Source organism: Lynx canadensis, chromosome B1 (assembly GCF_007474595.2).
Source record: "Lynx canadensis isolate LIC74 chromosome B1, mLynCan4.pri.v2, whole genome shotgun sequence".
NCBI classification, from domain to species: Eukaryota; Metazoa; Chordata; class Mammalia; order Carnivora; family Felidae; genus Lynx; species Lynx canadensis.
In genome coordinates this window covers 50,536,776-50,556,480 of record NC_044306.2, presented here as the reverse complement: position 1 = coordinate 50,556,480, position 19,705 = coordinate 50,536,776, and the positions used below count along the sequence as shown (strand labels likewise).

Below are 19,705 nucleotides of genomic sequence, written 5' to 3'. Positions count from 1 at the left end.
TACTTTGAAATCTGTCTCACTTGATATTAATGTAGCCTCATCAACTTTCTTTTGATTATTGTTTGAATGGTGTCTCCTTTTCTCAGTCTTTAAAATTTTAGCTATGTTCGCTCTTTAAATGAACAAATATTTGCTATCTTGTCAGCATATAGTTAGCTCTAACTTATTTTCTAATCTAGCTTGACATTTTTCTTGGCATATTTTGCCTTTTTCTTGGCATATTTAATTCTTCTACATCTAATATTATTATTATTATTATGTCTGCTACATTGCTCTTGGTTTCTCTTTGGCCTTTTGTATTTTATTTTATTTTTCTGCTGTAACTTCTTTTCTGCCTTCTTTTGGGATAATTGGAAAAATATTTTTTAGTATTTAATTTTATTTCCATTTCTGGCTGTTTGGTATTTCTGTATTTATTTATTAAAGTCTTTGCTCAAGGATTCTAGTATAGATTCTTAACTTATCATAGTCTACTTAGAATTAATAATACATCACTTCCCACTGCACAAATATAAGAACCTTGTAAGTGTATAATTCCATTTGCCTGTTCCTGGACCCCTCTTATTTTGTATTATTGTTGTTATATCTTTTATAGACATTATGAACCCATTTTATGATGTTACTCTTTCTGCTTTAAAACAGCCAGATTAAAAGACTATAGAAAATCTTTTATATTTTTCTTCATATTTATTATTTCTGGCACTATCCAGTCCTTCATGAAGTCTTATATTTATCCAATATCATTTCTCTATAGTCCAAAGAATATCCTATAGTATTTCTTATTGTGAAGTTCTCTTGGAGAGAAAAGAATGCTGTCCCCCCTTTTTGAGATTATCTTCATTTCACTTTATTTGAAGAATTTTTTCACTAGCTAGAGAATTCTGGGTAGATAGCTTCTTTCAACACTTCAAACATCTTACATTGTCTTTTAGATTCCTTTTCTGCTGAGAATCAGCCATCATTTCTGTCTCTTTTTCCTACATGTAATATGTCTGTGTTTACTCTCTTGTTTGCTTTCATAGTTCTCTCAATTTTTGTTTTCAGCACTTGGACTAAGGTATACTTAGGTATGGTTTTCTTAGTACTTATCTTACTTGTGTTTCATTGATATTCTTGGATCTGTAAGTTGTGGTTTTCAACAAATTTGGGAAATGTTCAGCTATTATTACATTTTACCCCCAACAATTTTTCTCTACTCTTTCTGAGATTCAAATTACACGTATTAGATTGTTTGATATTACCCTACAGGTCACAGGAGCTCAATTTTTTTTAATTTTTATTTTTCATCCTTTTGTCTTATTCTTATATCTTCTGGTTGCATAATTTCTCCTTCCATTTCCAACCTTCTGTTAAGTACATCCAGAGAATATTTTATTTCAGTTATTATTCTTTTCAGTTCTAGAATTTCACTTGTTTCTTTATTTAAAGTTTTAATTTCTCTGTGGATATTTTATACCTATACATTTGTTAAGATCAGATTCTTCTTTACTTCCTTGGCCTGTGTCTGAAACTACTTCAACATACTTGTGTGCTAAATCCAGCATCTGGACCGTCTCATGGTCTTATTTACATTGACTGCTTTTTTCTTGACTATGGGTCATATTTAATGAGTTTTGACAAATGCATTTACCTGTATAACCTACCCACCAGTCAAGTTTACAAGATGTACAGGACTCCAGCTACTTTCCACAATCAGCCAGTGTTCTGATTTCTATTCCTTCAGATTAGTTTTGCCTGTTCTACAATTTCATACAAATGGAATCATGCAATATGTGCTCTTTTTGTGTTATGCTTCTTTTATTCAACATTTCTGTTCATGTTATCCACACGGTTGCATCCTTCAGTAATTTATTTTTTTGTTGTTGAGAAACATTCACTATCACAATTGAATTTGTCACAATTTTTAATTAGTTCTTCTATTTATGGACATGTGGCTTATTTCCAGTTTTTGGTTACTGTGAATCAAGTTTGTTCTTGTATAAGTGTTTTTGTGAACACTTCTCTTGAGTTAATACCTAGGAGTGAAATACCTTGTTTTAAAGTTCTGTAAATTTGTTGTTGTTGTTTTAAAGCTTGTAATCCATGCTTACTTGATTTACATTATTCTCCACTTTGCTTTGGTCATCATTGCTTCTTGCATCCCACTCTGTCTTTCTGAGTTTAGTTTCTTTTTTGTGAATTACATCTATCATCAGTGCATTTAGCAGTCATCAGTTAGTGACAAACCCTTTAGAAATTTTTATTTTGGGGCTCCTGGGTGGCTCCTTCGGTTAAGCGTCCGACTTCAGTGCAGGTCATGATCTCACAGCTCGTGGATTCGAGCCCCACGTTGGACTCCGTGCTGACAGCTCAGATCCTGGAGCCTGCTTCGGATTCTGTGTCTTCCTCTCACTCTGCTCCTCCCCTGCTCATGCTCTGTCTGTCTCTCAAAAATAAATAAACATTAAAAAAATTTTTTTAAGTTTTTATTTTGTCTTCACTTTGAAGAATCCTTTTACTATGGAAAATATCAAACATACAAGAGTAGAAAGAATAACACCATATGCTCTCAGGTAGCCCTCCCAACTTCAGAATGATCAGTTCATCACTAGTCTGATGTACCCCTACTCCTGCTACATCTCCCAGCCCTCTCCTGGATAATTTGAAGCAAATCCCAGATATCATTTCATCTGTGAATATCTGTACATGTGTCTCTAGAGCAGTAACATTTCTCTAGAGCTGATGAGCTGATAACATTTCTCTCCTAAGAAAAATTAAAAATAAGTCCTTGATATCATCAAATATCTAGTCAGTATTTAGATTTCTCCAATTGGCTCAAAAATACCTTTTAGTTATTTTGAATGAAAATCTAAGTAAGGTTCATTTATTGTGATGAGTTGATATGTGTCTTGAGTTAAAGTTTAATCTATATGTTCTTTGTCTTTTTCCCCCATCCATTGTATTTGCTGAAGAGACCACGTCTTTTGCACAGTAGACTATGTTACCATCCCCCTGAGGTTGTTTAAACAGGGTTCTCTATCAACCGTATTTCCTGTGAATTGGTAGTTAGCTCTACAGGCTTGAACAGATTCAGGCCATTTTGAGGGAGGGGTGGAAGGTAGGATAAATGGAAGGGTAGTTTTGTGTACTTACCTCAAGAGACACCTTGTGTCTGATTGTCTCACTTTGTGATATATGCAGCCTTTGAAAGATTTTTGGCCAGATCTTCATTTAATTAAGGGTCTTCCTCAGTGTAGAATGTTAATTTAACTGTAGGGAGAAGTCTAGATTGTCCCTGTTGTTTGGTCTCAGCATTTAGATGATTATGTCCTTCTGGCTCTTTATTCGTCTCAAACTTATTTTCTATTTGTTTCCTTTGTTTTGTTCTACTCTTTCCTAATTTTGCCTTCTTGTAAATTATTTGACTTTTTTGAAATCCGCTTTAACACATCTCTTCGAATTTATAGCTATCTCTTTGCTTTATTGTTTTAGTGATTGCTCTCATGATTATAAAATATCCTTACCTTTCACAGTCTACTTAGAGTTATTATACTACTTTATGTAAAATTTACAAACCTTGGAACTGTATGGGTCCATGTCGCAACTGTATTGCCAATGAACTTAAAGTCATTTCAGGGGCCAGTGTAGAGTAGAAGTATGCTGGTGGCTGTGTGCTTCCATTGGGGCAGCGTCACACACAGTTCCTCAGGTTGACTTGCTTGTTGTTTTTAAAGTATTATGTGGATACAGTGTTTTACAGTTTGTGACTTAGGTTACATTTTCCTAAAACTTCAGTTTTATTCACTAAGGGGAGAGAAATCTTTTTATATCATAGATATTGTCTGCATGTCTGATCCCAGCCTTTGGTAATTTAGAGCAAGTAAGAACGTGGTTGGTCAGGGCATTGATCCCTCTCCTGTAAAAACAACTCAAACACCACCTTCTTCCTAAAAGCTCCATTTCATCATCTTCATTCAGTAAGTAGGTATGAAAAGCTAAAGCTGGAGAAGACATAGTCAGTCCCTGACTTCAAAGAGTTTAAAGTCTAGATAGAGAGCTATACATGTGTGTCACCAGCTGTGTGATGTAAAAATGAAAACCCCCATCTTATTCTAGGGCAGAAGGTAGTGCTTGAACCAATTTGTGACAGGACTGGGGTTGGATTACCCTTCGGATACTAACAGGAACACTGGATATTAGAACGTTTTTGGACTACCCTAATTGCTGTTATTTAATTGGAAAAGGAAATAACATTTTGTTTGAGGAGAGCCATAATAATACTATGTTTTTCTAATATTTTTAAAGGATACTTTTGAATAATTTATATTGTTATATTTGCTACAAATGAAATTTGGCAAACTTGCAAGAAAGAAAACGTCTATGTAGTTGTTTACATTTTATCTCTTTTCCTTTCAATACTGTTGACAGGATTTAGTAGCCTAGCAGCCTCCTACTTGAATCCAGTAAAATCCTTTGTGCCGCAGATGCCAAAGCTCTTGAAGTCGCTCTTCCCTGTCCGTGATGAGAAAAGGGGCAAGCAGCCGTCTCCCCTCGTACATCAGGTAAAAGCATCAGGAAAACAATGGTGAACATTTCCTAATTCCTGGTGGAATGATGCTCTGTGTCGTCGCATTGATGCTGAAGGGGAGGGATAGCAGTGGTGGTGGGGCCTTAGAACCAGCCTTTTTAGGCCTAGTAAAAGCTTGTGATAATTTCTCCTTCACTCTTTCAGAGGTAACAGAGCTGTTGAAACTTACTGACAGTCTCAATCCTTTCTGCTTTTAAAAAGTGCCGAGTACACTGCTAATGTGATTTATGGTAATATTACTTAGAGCAACAATAGTAAAATTTATGAAGTGCACTTAGTGTTGTTTGTGTATTGCCAAACAGAAAATGTAATTCTATTTTTAATTCTTGATTTCATTTCTTATTTCAAACAATTTTATGTCATCACCGTCCTTCCCTCTCCACCTCTTTTTCCTCTGCTGTGGTCTATCTGTTCCTTCATTTAAAATGTTACAAGTGAGGGGCGCCTGGGTGGCGCAGTCGGTTAAGCGTCCGACTTCAGCCAGGTCACGATCTCGCGGTCCGTGAGTTCGAGCCCCGCGTCAGGCTCTGGGCTGATGGCTCAGAGCCTGGAGCCTGTTTCCGATTCTGTGTCTCCCTCTCTCTCTGCCCCTCCCCCGTTCATGCGCTGTCTCTCTCTGTCCCAAAAATAAATAAACGTTAAAAAAAATTTATAAAAAAAAATAAAAAAATAAATAAAAAAAAAAATAAAATGTTACAAGTGATCACTTGTCTTATTTCCCCTTTTTCTTAAAACTCTCCACCCAGCCTTCAAATAAGTTTTAAAGAAAATCTTAGAGGGTTTTCAACATAATCAGGAATCTGCTCTTATGCGATGGTGAATGGGAAGCCTGTTGGAAATGTAATTTCCAGCCTTATGTAGGTGTGAATTCAGCAGAAAATGATAAATGAGGATTTATTTATACTCCTTCAAAAACACATACAGTGCAAGTTCAGTTGTTGAAATAGGTCTTTTGACATCAGCTTATCCACATTCACTTAAAACGTTCAAGTTGCAGAAATGCAGGTGAGTCCTTGTTTGAGACCTTTAACTATTTAAAAGAATTTTCTAAGTTTATGAATGCATATTCAAGGGGGGTGGTATTAGTTTTGTAAGGCTGCAATACAGACATGTAATTTTTTCAACTTAGCATTATATAAACATTACTTAAGCAGACATTTACACATATTGGATGGAAAAAAAATCATGATTTTGGATGCTTAAACTAAATTTAAGCACATAAGAAGGAGTGCTTGACAGTTATTGAAGGAATCTATGACCATGAGAGCTAAAAGAAATAGCAAGTCTAATCCTTGGTTGGGGTTTAGGCAAAAATGATTTTTCCAAGGATTTGTATATATTATTCTGTTACTACATCATTGGTTTGTAATGTATGATGCATGGACTCTCTGTGTCAGAATTTCCATGGTAGATTTTTAAGAATGTAACTTTAAAAAAAGCAATAACAGCCTGACCTCATAATCCATACCCCATCTGGGAGTGCCTTTATAATCTGTATTTATAAGCACCCAGGTGATTTTATCAAAATATAAAGTTTGATAACCACCATTTTCCAATTGCTATTTGGTGAAGACAGTTATAGAAGTTAAAGGAAATTGACACGGCATTAGAAGTTACTGAATCATACTCTGTAGTTATAGTTAGTTTTTCAGTGCTACTTTGAGTTTTGATGTTGCAAGTCAAATCACCTGCTACAATAAATTATTTTTACTGTTTTGCCAGTAAATGATTGATTCTTCTGGATATGAGAGGAACAATAATGTGTTAGAAAGAAATGTAGTGATTGGCAAATAACTGCATTTTGTAATGTCCAGTTTAAGAAGGTAATCTTGAGATATTTCAAAGATACCTTACGCAGTATTTGTCCATTTGGTTTACTTTTTTTGAGCATATATGAGCAATGGCATTGGAGAGAGTAGCCCAGATATTTTACATTTCATAAATAAATGATATTATAAATACAAAACTTGCCTGAATGAGGATGCCTAGTGGTGGAGTTAAACAGTCCAGTTGGGGTTCGGTTTGTGAAAGCTCAACCCCACTGCAGGACCTTTCCTGAAGGTCACCAGGGAGCTGCATCTTGCCTGCACCATTCCAGTCCTCATCTGACTTGACATCATACCTGAAACACTTGCATCTCTAGGCTTCAGTGCTGTGACATTTCCTGGCATCCCTTCCTCTGACTGCTCAGTCTTTCTCAGTTGACTTTTCTGGGACCATCTATTCCATCAAGCTGCAAATATTCAGGTACCCCAGAGCTCCATTCTGGGCCTTCTTTCCATGGGTCACCCCATTTACTTCCATGGCTCTGTTTATGCATTTTCAACGCTCAAATTTCTATCGCCAGCCCAAACTTTGCCCCTGATCTTGGGCTTCATGGAGCCAACTACCCATTAAGCTTTTTCACTCATAAATCAATTAGGCATTCACATTTTATAAGTCCAAAACATTACCGTTGGTTTCAGCTCACAAGTCTATTTACTCCCAACACACAAACTACTTAAAACTACAAATCCATCTCAGTATGTAGCACAAATGTCCACCTAGTTGCTCATATCTCAGATTGCATCAGTAAAATTTTATAGGTACTGCTTCCAATCCAGTGACTTCTGACCATCTCCATCTTCATCAGTCATTCATGCCACCATCATCTCTTGCCTAGATTATTCCAGCAGCCTACATACAGGTCTGTCTGACACTTTTTGCCTCATAAAGTCTATTATTCATGAAGTAGCCAAAGTGACCTTCCAAAATCTTACTTAAATTCATGGCTTGAAGTCTTCCACTGCTTCTCACTAAAACTGAATAAAATCTAAATTCCCTTACTTTGCCTTACAGCATCCTATATGATCTGTTCCCCTGACTTCTAATCTTTATGCACTTTATTTCTTCTTTGTTCACCATACTAAGTCATGTTGGCCTTTTCCCCTTCTTCCTTCCTTCCTAACTTCCTTCCTTCCTTCCTTCCTTCCTCCCTCCCTCCATCCCTCCCTCCTTCCCTCCCTCCCTCCCTCCTTCCCTCCCTCCCTTGCTTCCTAATCTCATGAACACATGAAGTTCATTTTGGTCTCAAGAATTTTTTACATTTGCCTTTCCTTATACTTGGAATACTCTTTCCCAAAGTTTTTGCATGGCTACTAGGTCTCTAATAGAGTGGTCTACTATTTACAGTGGTAAAGATAGGCCAGTCTAAGGAAGTACACTTGCATTTAGAGAGGCCTTGACCAGCTAAACTAAAACAATAGCTTCCACCACATTAGTATACTATTACCATATTTAATCTTCATTGGATGTTATTGTTATGTTTATATGTTTATTAGCTCTTCTCTAGAATTGGTTGACCATTGGCATATGCAGATTATAATATTAGATAGTTTGTATGTGTCAAGTGTCATCCAGTGGTATAAAGTACTATGTTTGCAGCTTAGAGGTGAGGGAATCACATCTGAGTGGGGATTTGCGATATCAAGACATAATTATGAACTTTCTTGCCTAGATTGATACAAGTTCCACTGAAGAACTATTCCTAAAGGAGGGGAAAACTTAAGCGTATCATCAGGACTTAGTTGATCAAAGATGCTTGTGCTCACATCATTTTTATTGACTGTCTGGGATAAAGCTCTCAGAGAAGTAAAGCATAATTTTAAATGACATTGCCAATATGGAGTTTTCTTTTGTTTAAATATGTTTTAAATTGTTGCCACCTGAATGTTGTTTCATCCTTGGAAATGGAGCACTGTAATGCAAACGGAATTTCAAAGTAACAGCAGTAAGAAGAATGCTGTATTGGTTAGACTTCTTTAGTGCTCCTCAATTTTTTTTAAATAGTAGTCTTTACTATAATGGCATCCCATTCACTTGGAAATGAGCTTTGATACCTAAAGTTGAGGGTCTTACTGTTGTTGATGATCTGTCCTGCCTCTCCTTGTGGGAACTCTTAGTCTTCCAGGAAAAAAATCCGCTTCCTTCCAACCAGTTTTTGCCTCAGAGTTTCCTCTGGTGTTACCTAGGAGTTAAAGGGAGGGGAGGAGAAGGTTCTCTCTAGACTTAATTAATAGCTATAGGTTAGTCCACTATATCTCATAATAAATGCTCCATCATTCTTCAGTTGCCTTGTCAGAGTCTTGCTTCAAGTGGGGAGCCTGGAAGTATTTTCAAGCCCACACTTGAAAATAGTGGAGTCATCATCTTCCTCTTCTAAATAATGTACTTCTACCAAAGCAACATATGCCTGTCCTTTTTTTTTTTTTTTTTTTTTAAAGCCAGTATTAGCTTGTTGTGCCTCTGGTCAGTTAACATTCCCTTTTTTGTTTGTTTGTTTACACTCTTGTCAGTGCAGTTCTTTTTATTACTGTGTTGCTTAGCTGATGTATAAAAATACTTAAGGAACTTTAGATTCATTTCTAAATTTTTCATCTTAGTTTTGTTTTAATGCTCCTAGAATATTAAGGTACTTTTTTTTTTTTAATTTTTTAATGTTTATTTTTGAGAGAGAGAGAGAGAGCGTGAGTGGGGGTAAGGGGCAGAGAGAGAAGGAGACACAGAATCCGAAGCAGACTCCAGGCTCTGAGCTGTCAGCACAGAGCCGGACATGGGGCTCGAACTCACGAACTGCGAGATCATGACCTGGGCCGAAGTTGGACGCTCAACCCACTGAGCCACCCAGGTACCTATCAAGGTATTTCTTAAGTAATTATTTAGAAAATACATTGATCCAGCTATCTCTGCAACTTTTAAGGGCATAGTCTGTGTTCATTTGAGTCATAAGTAAAATAATTGAACGTTAGAGGGCCTAAGAGAGGGCCCTGTCGTAGGCAACTAAAGATCACTCCTCAAGTCACAGGGTGACAGATCAGCATATTTCAGCTTACATGTTCAGCAACTACCATCTCCAGTCCACATTTCTTCCTCTCTCTACCAAAGAGATCATGGGAGACTTTTTTAGATACATTATGGAAATAAAGGGACACCATGTCCATGGTCTTTCTCTGTATCACCAGTCTTGTAACAAGCCTAAAACACATTCATGCTGGGAAACATTCCTAAACTACTCTGTTCACTGCCTGGCTTTGCCATAGCTCTGTGTGAATTATCTAGTGGTATCATTTACCAGTAGTGCAAAGAAATACACAAATGCCATGAACCTTGCTCTCCTTTGATTCTGTGTTTATTTGCTGCTAGTGCTTTGTTAGTACACTCATTTCAGTAGCCTGTATAAATAGTCATTAAATAATCAATACCTAAGACTAAAAAACTTAGTGTGTTATAGAATAACATCAAAGATAGAACCCAGAAAAATAGAAATCAGCGCATATCCTAAAAGGAATCTGGATCAATTCTACAGTATGGGAAAGGATAAATTATTAATACTGCATAAGATGTAGAGATAATAGATAGTAACCTTGCTGAAGCTATATAATGTGCAACAGCACAAAAAACCCCCAAAACCTCAATGGTTTGAGTATCAACAATATGTGGTAACAAATAGACCACATATGATAGGATATTATTTTATTTCTATTCCCCCAACTTTATCTTTTTATCATTTTTAAAGCTGTTTCCCACTGAACTATGATGAAAGATACTAAAACTTCTTCCTTTTTTATATTTCTGTCCCAGTTTAGTTTGAAGACTTAAAGTTCTTCTCTGAAATAGTCACAATAATGAAGAAACTCACATGGACTCACCTGAACACCACCCTTGGCATTATTAGACCACGCTTAGATTACTGCAGTTGGTCCTGGATGTGTCACTATGGGAAATCCATTGACCAATTGGAATTATTTCAGGGGATAACGTCAGAAATGATTTATGAGGAAGGATTAAAGGAGTTATTTATAGCTTGACAAACAATGACTAAGAGAGCTGACTGTATAAGCAGTCAAGGGACGGCAGCACCGAGGCGGTGAGACTGTGTAGGATGGCTCTGCTACAGCAGGGGGTGGAAAGGCGCAGAATGACAGAGGTGAAATTAACGAGAGACTGGTAACAGCTGTGAATAAGTAGAATGATTAGAGATAGCAGGGTGCTCTCTTCAAAAAGCACCATGGAATTGCTGTCACTTCTGTTTTTAAAAAATAAGATTTTGAAATATAAAATAGTCCAGGTAATAACTGAGGAATGGGATAGGTCTTGTTTCTACCAGTCATTCCTATAATCTCACTGTTAGGTGGAAGAGAGACAGAAGTTGTGTAATGAAGGCAGGATTATTCTCAGAAAAGTACTTTTAATCAGAGTGTCCTTGACATTTTCAAACAAGAGTGTTCAGTACTCTCCCTCATGGAAAGATACAACATACAACTATGGTGAAACTCTAACGAAAAGATTAATGTTTATTAACTTGTCTTTGGAGTCAGCAGGTTTTCACATCAAGATGCTATTATTTTTTGGCATTATATTTCAGTATTTGAAAAGATTCATGGATCTTTTCTTGTACGGTAGAAGTTAATAGTTTACTCTGACGATTTAAAAACAAAGATTCTTACATTGTACAAAATGTTTTGGTTTGAACGTGTTCATAAAGACTTATGTTTCTCATTTTTATGGAGATTTGTTTTGTTTGTAATCATTTCTGAGTTCCAGAAATGCAAAGATATTGCACTGAAAGAGGTGGCAGCTGACAAAATTGCTGTCTTTGACCTTCTGATGCAAGTTTAGTAACTAATCTGGAAATAATGAACTGCAATTAATGAAATCTGTACTCATATTCAAGTGTGTGTCTCAGACAGCACATAAAATAATTGAAAGAACTTCCTGCTCTCTAATTAGTTAGATTGAATTAATTTGGCATAATAGCTTTTTTCATGTATCAAGAAGTTTGTGTTCAGATGAAGCTATTTATGTGCTTCAAACTTTGGGACTCTAAATAATGCCTCTGGTTCATCTGGAGAATTAAAGAGTTAATATTCAGGTTTAATTTTCACCATCAAAAGCACAGTCCCATTTTCAGCCTATCTATGTTTTACAGTCTGTCCCTTTTCTGTGTCCTGCACTTTGCTTGGGGCTATCTTGTCAACCACCAGGGATATTTTCTCTCTTTCAACACTGTTTCCAGCATGGAGGATGGACAAAGCCTTGAGGTGAGAGAGCAGCACTGCACATCTCCAGTACTAATTGAAAAGATGCTTGTGTAGTTAGTTATTCCATCCTTTGTGTCAGCAATCCTTCTGCACATAAAATGGGGCGGGGGGGAAAGGGGCACCTGGGTGGTGCAGTCAGTTAAGTGTCTGACTCTTGATCTCGGCTCAGGTCAGGTTTGTGAGTTTGAGCTCCCGTTGGGCTCTTTGCTGACATTGCGGAGCCTGCTTGGTATTCTCTCTCTTCTCTCCGCCCCTCCCCGGCTTGTGCTCTTTCTCTTTCTCTCAAAATAAATAAGCAAACCTGAAAGATAAATAAATAAAATGGGAAAAAAACAAACCAACTACTAGTTCTTCCCTTGTGCACACAGATGCTGTTTTTAATGGGTTACTCATACGTGGACTCCTTGATGAAACAAACCTTATCAATGCTGCCCCATGTGTCATCACCATAACTAACTAAAATAAGAAAAAAGGCTTTATATCTTGTTTCCAGCTTCAGTGTTCGTTAATTGTTCAGATTCTTTAAAAATAACGTAGGGGTGCCTGGGTAGCTCAGTAGGTAAGCATCTGACTCTTGATTTGGCTCAGGTCATGATCTCATGGTTCATGAGATCGTGCCCAGAGCCCAGCTCTGCATGGAGCCTGTTTGGGATTCTCTGTCTTTTCCTTCTTTTCTGCTACTGCCCTGTTGTATGCATGCTCTCTTTCTCTTTAAACTAAATAAATAAACTTAAAAAAAAATATGTAATATTGCATTTCCCGTCTGTAATTTAGTAAGTGCCACATGTAATAAATATCTTTGAATATGTTATCGTACATCAGTTTGTTCTTGAGTCATAAAGGCAAGTTGCCTTTGGAGTACAGACTTTTTTTTTTAAGTTTATTTATTTATTTTGAGACAGAGTACGAGTTGGGGAGGGGCATAGAGAGAGAGGGAGATGAGAATCCCAAGCAGGCTCCACATTGACAGTGCGGAGTCTGATGTGGGGTTTGAACTCACGAACTGTGAGATCATGACCTGAGCTGAAGTTGGGTGCTTAACTGACTGAGCCAACTAGCACCCTCCCCGCTTTTTTTTTTAATTTAAGGCAAATGATTTCCATTCAGTTGCTTTGGGGATGAATTCTTAGTCACTTTTAGTACTGTCAGTTTTCCAAAATTTTCATGTTTTGCTGCCTATCTTTGCCCCAGAAATGTATGGACACTGTATTGAAAGATACTGAGTTGACAGTGTTGTCTTCACAGTCAGGTATAATAGCTGATGTGAAAAATAGTGAAAATATGAGTTTCTGAGTCATTACTGAAGTTGATTGAAGAGACCTCAGTCTGCCAGTCATTTTTCAGAAATTGTCATTGTATACTTTTGTATGATTCTCTAGATCAGGGATTGGGAAACTTTTTTTAAGGGCCAGAAAGTATTATTTTAGGTTTTGTAGGCCTGTCAAAACTAGCCATAGATAATACTTCTAATAAATGAGTCTGGATGTGTTCTGAGAAAATTTTATTTATAACCCCCAAATTTGAATTTCATATAATTTTTTCATGTTACAAAGTATTCTTTTATTTCAATAATTTGAAAGTGTAAAAATCATTCTTAGCTTATAGGTTATACCAAACAGGTGATAGTCTAGATTTAGACCCAGTTTTTAAAATTTTAAGATTAACAAATATTCTCTTTTAAGTAAACACCTTTTGTCCTTCATAGACACTTGAAAAACCAACAACCGTTATTTTTAATGAAGTGAATATTACATCCTTTAAAAAAATGTAAGTTTTTTTCACATGAATATTTAAGTCACCATTAATAGCTATCATGTGGAAGTTTAAAAAGTAAAAATAAGAAAATCTTTTATCACAACTCCAGAAATACTAGCATTTAAAATTTCCTATACATAGTACCTCAAATAAGTTGAACTAACACATATATAAATAATATAGTAAAATAAAAAGTCTGTTTTGATGGTCTCACTCACTTTTACCCTCTGATAAATAGTTTACTTGTTGATGGAAGAAATGGGCCTTTTAGTTGTTTTATATAATTAAAGTTAAATGGGAGTATAAGTTAGTCCCCGAGTGCCTGTTTCTGAGGAGCAAGGGACTCTGTGTGTGGTTTGCTCCCCCTATATCCCCAGCTTCTGGCGCAGTCATTGGAATATAGCAGACACCTGACATGTGTTTGTGAATGAGTAAATTGATGATATCTAAGGTTCTTTATTTGAAAGAAAATGGAATTAAAGTCCATGGGGGAGGGGAAGAAAAAAATAAAAAGAGGTTAGAGAGGGAGAGAGCCAAAGCATAAGAGACTCTTAAAAACTGAGAACAAACTGAGGGTTGATGGGGGGTGGGAGGGAGGGGAGGGTGGGTGATGGGTACTGAGGTGGGCACCTTTTGGGATGAGCACTGGGTGTTGTCTGGAAACCAGTTTGACAATAAATTTCATATTAAAAAAATATTGTATCCTGAATGGCTTTGGGACTGATAACCGAAGTAGAATCTTTGGATTTATATTTTACATCAGATATAATTGTTGATTATTTAAAACTGGGCTTGTAGCAACCTAAGCTAGAAGTATCTTTGAAGATACCACAAAATTCCAGTGATTAGGAAAACCATGGTATTTCCCAAATGTGCTGAGTGTTTACTGCGTGCCAGAGATTTTATATGCATTAGCTCAATAGTGGTGCTAAGTTCGATCAGCGCTGTCCAATAGAAGAATGTGAGCCCCACGTGACATTTTAAATTTTCTGGCAGGCACATTTAAAAAGGTAAAAAGAAACAGGTCAAATTAATTCTAGTAATATAATTTACTTAACCTAGTATAGTCATAATACTGTCACTTTAACCTGTAATCAGTATAAAAAATTTACTGAGATATTTCCTTCTTTTTTTCTGTAAAGTTCTTGAAATCAAGTGTGTATTTTACATTTCTAGCACATCTCAATGTGGATACTAAATTTTTGTCGGAAATACTTGATCTGCATTTAGAGTTCATGAAGTAGACAAAATAGATCCCCGTGCCCAATCTGTTCTAAACGTACTCAAAGGCACTTTAATTTTTAAATTTATATTTATTAAAATTAAGTAAAATTAAAAATTCACTTCCTCAGTCACATTAGCTTCATTTCAAGTGCTCAGTAGCTACATGGGCTGGTGGCCACCATGTTGGAGAGCACAGGGTTAGAGGGTGATATTAGATACTGAGATATTGAGGAAAATGAGACTTTGGTAGGTTAAACACCTCATCTAAGGTTACAGAGCCTAGTGAGTGGCATACTGAGATTTATATTCAAGGAACAAAATTGCATGCACAATTGTGACCTTAAGAGATTTCACTGGATCTGACTAAAATATTACAAGCGATTATATTTATAGAATGAATGAATCTAAAGTATTTGAAGGAGTGGGGAGCACCTGGGTGACTCAGTCGGTTAAGCATCTGACTTCAGCTCAGGTTATGATCTCATGGCTCACGAGTTTGAGCCCTGCATTGAGCTTTGTGCTGACAGTTCAGAGCCTGGAGCCTGCTTCAGATTCTGTGTCGCCATCTCTCAGCCCCTGCCCTGGTCATGCTCTGTCTGTCTCTCTCTCTCTCAAAACTAAGCATTAAAAAAGCAAAATAAGTAAAATATTTGAATTAGGGACTGGTCAAACCATGGAAATACACTGAGTAGGACCTATTTGTATTTTCTTGCCCATTCCTTTCTAAAAAAATTATCTGTGGGCAGTGGAGAATCATTAACTGCCTTTCTGGCAGGAGAGTGACATGGTCAAATTGTATTTCAGAAAGTTCTTCTGACCTGCAATTTGGAGGGTAGATTAGAAGAGGATAAACTGAAAGAATCTATTTGAGTGTATCTAAAAACCTCATGAGGCATTGTAATTTGGGGCAGAAAAATGAAGTCACCTTCCCATGCCTGCCACATTGATATTTGATGTCACTGATTGAAAGGGGCAGGTGGAATAAAAGTGTGTCTGGGCAGGGGACCAGCTGGTGGCCACCTGTCTTCCACTCTGTGTGGCATTGCTCAGAGAATGCATGTGGACTGGATTACCACCTTCGGATGTGCAACACCAGAGATGATCAGGCTTACACACAAACAAATGACTGATGGGTCAGGTAGAACGCTGAGTTACTCATTTAAATAAGAAATCTAATTGCCAGATGGATCAAAAGTGCTGGAGTCATCATAGCTAACACATCTTACCCTGATCACCCTGGAGAGGCAGCGTGTAAATCATGACCAGCTCTGTGAGTGGGGAGCTGGCTATGTGAACCAGTTCCTGCAGGCAGCTGAAGTGTCAGTCTCTGGACTAGTGCAGGGTTGCTTTCCTACCAGCCTTCCTCCTGTGACTTTCAGTTCCCTTCTTCCACCCTAACCACTCTGCCTCTGATTAGCATAACCTTTTAAAAGTATGTGTATATGATAGGTTATTTATTGCTGAGTCTTGATCTTTAGGTAATTGTACTGACTGTTTTATCCATTGTTTATTACGCTTATCAGAACATATTCAAAAGATTAGGAATATTTTATTATTATGCACTCGCCCTGCTTGGTTGGTCTCGTTTATTATATTTTCTCACTTTAGCAGCATGAAAATCAAAGGTTGTCTATTGATTATTTGTAGCAAGGTAAATCCTACATCTCTTGTTATGTATTCTTATGCTTGGATTTAAATGATTGGTTTAGAGTTTAAAAAGGGAGCGGGGTGGGGGGGCGCTCCTGGCTGGCTCAGTCACCAGAGCATGTGACTCTTGATCTTGGGGTTGTGAGTGTGAGCCACATGGTGGGTGTAGAGATTACTTTAAGAAGTAAAATCTTGAGGCACCTGGGTGGGCTCAGTCGGGTTAAGCATCCAACTCTTGATTTCAGCTCAGGCCATGACCTCACGGTTCATGAGATAATCCTCGTGCTGGTGAGGACCTGCGTGAGATTCTCTCTCTGTCCCTCTCCTCTTCTCAAAACATAAATAAAAATAAAATCTTAAAAGACATGGAAGATCATATTTGCGTAGGATCCATTGGAAAATGACATTTAAGAATTTATCGAGTTTCAGGGTGAAGGGGTGATTATTAGGAAAGGTTCATTTTCAAACAAGAAAAAAATTGCATCAGAAAATTCAGTGTTTTGGAACAAATTGTGTATTTTTTTGCTTTAAAATATTTCTTCTGGGGCACCTGGGTGGCTCAGTTGGTTAAGCATCTGACTTCAGCTTAGGTCATGATCTCACAATTTTGAGTTTGAGCCCTGCATTGGGCTCTGTGCTGACAGCTCAGAGCCTGGAGCCTGCTTCGGATTCTGTGTCTCCCTCTCTCTCTGCCCCTCTCCACTCATGCTCTCTCTCTCCTCTCTCTCTCTCTCTCTCTCTCAAAATAACAAACATTAAAAAATTTTTTTAATATTTTTTTCTCCCCTCTCCCTACCCTTGTGCCCAAATTTCAGCATGTCTAATCTTTTCCAGATTGTCTGTAACTGTACAGTTTGGCCTTCTTCATGTCACTTAGGTAATTTGTTCATTTATGTATGTATTCATTCAACAAACATGGAGTTATTCTCCTCTGTGTGGGAATACAGAGATGATTGAGCCATAATCCCTACCCTTCAGAAAGCCAAATAGGATGATGTTGTAGATGCTGTAGTCTGTGTATGTCTGAGGCTGGCTGACATGGTGAAGGTGTGCTCTAGCTGAGACAAACGTGACTGGCTACGCACCAGGAAGAAAATCTTTGCCTAGGGAGAAAGAGGAGTGCAGGGAAGTCTCTGACAGAGCAGTGTAGTCAGTGCAGAGTGGAGTTAGCCTAACAAGTGAGGAGAGGGTGCAGCCTCACGGAGAGGTGAGGGTCTGTACGTGTTGCCAAGATGTTAAACCTTTATATTCTTTTAGGCAAGGGGGTCTCCCAGTAAGTCTTATGCCTAGTTGAAATTCTGAGTTGATCTTCCCTATTTTCTTCATTCACGTGGCATGTGAAAACCAGAGTTAAAAAATGATGGGCTATGATACGGCAAGTGACCCTCATCTTTTCCGTGAAATACTTCTAAGCGGTTCTCTTGCTTGTAACCTACTCATCTGTTAAGTTTCAGTGATGCTCAGCAGACAGCACGATTGCAGGTTCAGCTGGTGCTTGAGAAGTCAGTCCTTTTCCATCTCTGTCACTGACTCATGGGGTGCCCTGGATGCATTTAACCATTAGGTGAATGTCTCTGAGCCTTGGTTTCTGTAGTGTGAGATGTAGATAATTACACTTCTATTCACTTGCCTCATGGGACTTCTCCTTAATATTTATAGCTGCAAAATACTTTGCAGTCATTTTTATTAATAGTTGCCAGATGTGTCGTAAGGATTAATGAACTTATGATCTGAAATGTTTTGAGCTCCTGAAATAGGAGGCAACTGCCTGCACAAGGGATATGTAAAAGAGCATTAAAATGCAAACAATACACATTTGGAAATTTGAGCTCTTATGTGTGAAGGACAAATGGCACACTTAAGATTTCAGTACACTTTGTAGGTATTTTTGGTATCCTTAATGAAGTTCTTGTATTCATCACAGGCCCTCACCAAATACAGAAAGCTGGGTGCCCCCTGCCCCCCACACATAGGCACATGCACAGGTGTGTACACAAACAGACACCGATTCTGCTAATACCACTGTTTGCCCTCCTCCCTGTTATCCATCCTTTCTGGGCATCATCCTTTGACTCTGTTTCCCCAGCCTCCCCCGACGGTTGTTTCCAGGTGTTCAGTAGTCTCCCTCATATCTCCAAATTTCCATTTCCTTTTTCTCTTACCATCCAAGTTATTGACTTATTGACTCTCCACCAAACCACTGAAGCAACTTCTTGATTGATCTCTTCAAGCTTCGTATCTCCCCTGGTTCAGGATTAATCTTGTCTACATGTAGCTCTTATCACTGCTCATTCAGTACCTTTAATAGCTCATTCCTGTGGGTGAAAATCAACCGTGAGCTCACAAGGCCTCCTGAACACCACCCTAACCTGCTTCCCTCTGCCCAATGTGGGTCACTCTAGATCATTCTCTCTTCCCCAAGACCTCCTGGAAGATTGAGTAGCTTTTCTTGGGGCAGAGGTGGCAGTAGAGGGAACAGATCAGACTCAGAGAGCAGCTCCTTTGCCATGTCATTCTTCATGTTGAAAGTGTCCTCCTGCCCCAGGAAAGCCACTCAGTCTTCAAGGCCTGTCTCAAAGTAAAATCGCCCTCATGAGGGTATTCTAGACCTGTTTCATTTATCATTCCTTCTACTCTGAATTTTCTCTGCGTTTGAAACTTTGATTCTAATATCTATCATTTTCCTTGATGTTTCAGTTATTTGCATACATGTCCTTGCCAGTCTGTTGAGAGCAAAGCCTGTGACTTTGTGACCTTTGTGTTCCTCACAGCGCTTGTTGCAGCAACCTGCACACCCAGACCTGAGTGTTTGTTGAACTGAATTTGGACATTGAATCAGAGTCCCAGTTATCTCCTTCATGTAGGACAGCTTTATGGAAACATTTGAAATACATAAAAGTAGAGAGGATACTACAGTGAGTCCCTGTGTGCTCGTCACCTTGTTTCAGTAACAATTACAGGTGCCTGGGTGGCTCAGTCGGTTAAGTGTCTGACTCTTGGTTTCGGCTCAGGTCATGATCTCACGATTTATGGATTTGAGCCCCACATCAGGTTTCACTCTGACAGTGTGGAGCCTGCTTGGGATTCTCTCTCTCTCTCTCTCTCTCTCTCTCTCTCTCTCTCTCTCTCCCCCCCTCCTCCCCCCTCCCTCCCTTCTGTCTCTGCCCCTCCCCCACTCTCAAATAAACTTTTATGCAAGCCACTTAATTTCTTATTTTTTTTAATGTTTATTTATTTTTGAGACAGAGAGAGACAGAGCATGAAAGGGGGAGGGTCAGAGAGAGAGGGAGACTCAGAATCGGAAGCAGGCTCCAGGCTCTGAGCTGTCAGCACAGAGCCCGACACGGGGCTCGAACTCACGAACCGTGAGATCATGACCTGAGCCGAAGTCAGATGCTTAACCAACTGAGCCACCCAGGCGCCCCTTAATTTC

General features: G+C 38.2%; 1 protein-coding gene across 1 annotated transcript in view; it reads left to right on the top strand.

The window, feature by feature from the left end:
* The window catches only part of KIF13B (kinesin family member 13B), a 204,537-nt gene that overhangs the window by 168,289 nt on the left and 16,543 nt on the right, over nucleotides 1–19,705 (top strand). Inside the window, 1 exon segment of the mRNA XM_030312696.1 lies at nucleotides 4,408–4,564. Within this exon segment, the coding sequence (XP_030168556.1) occupies nucleotides 4,408–4,564 (157 nt within the window).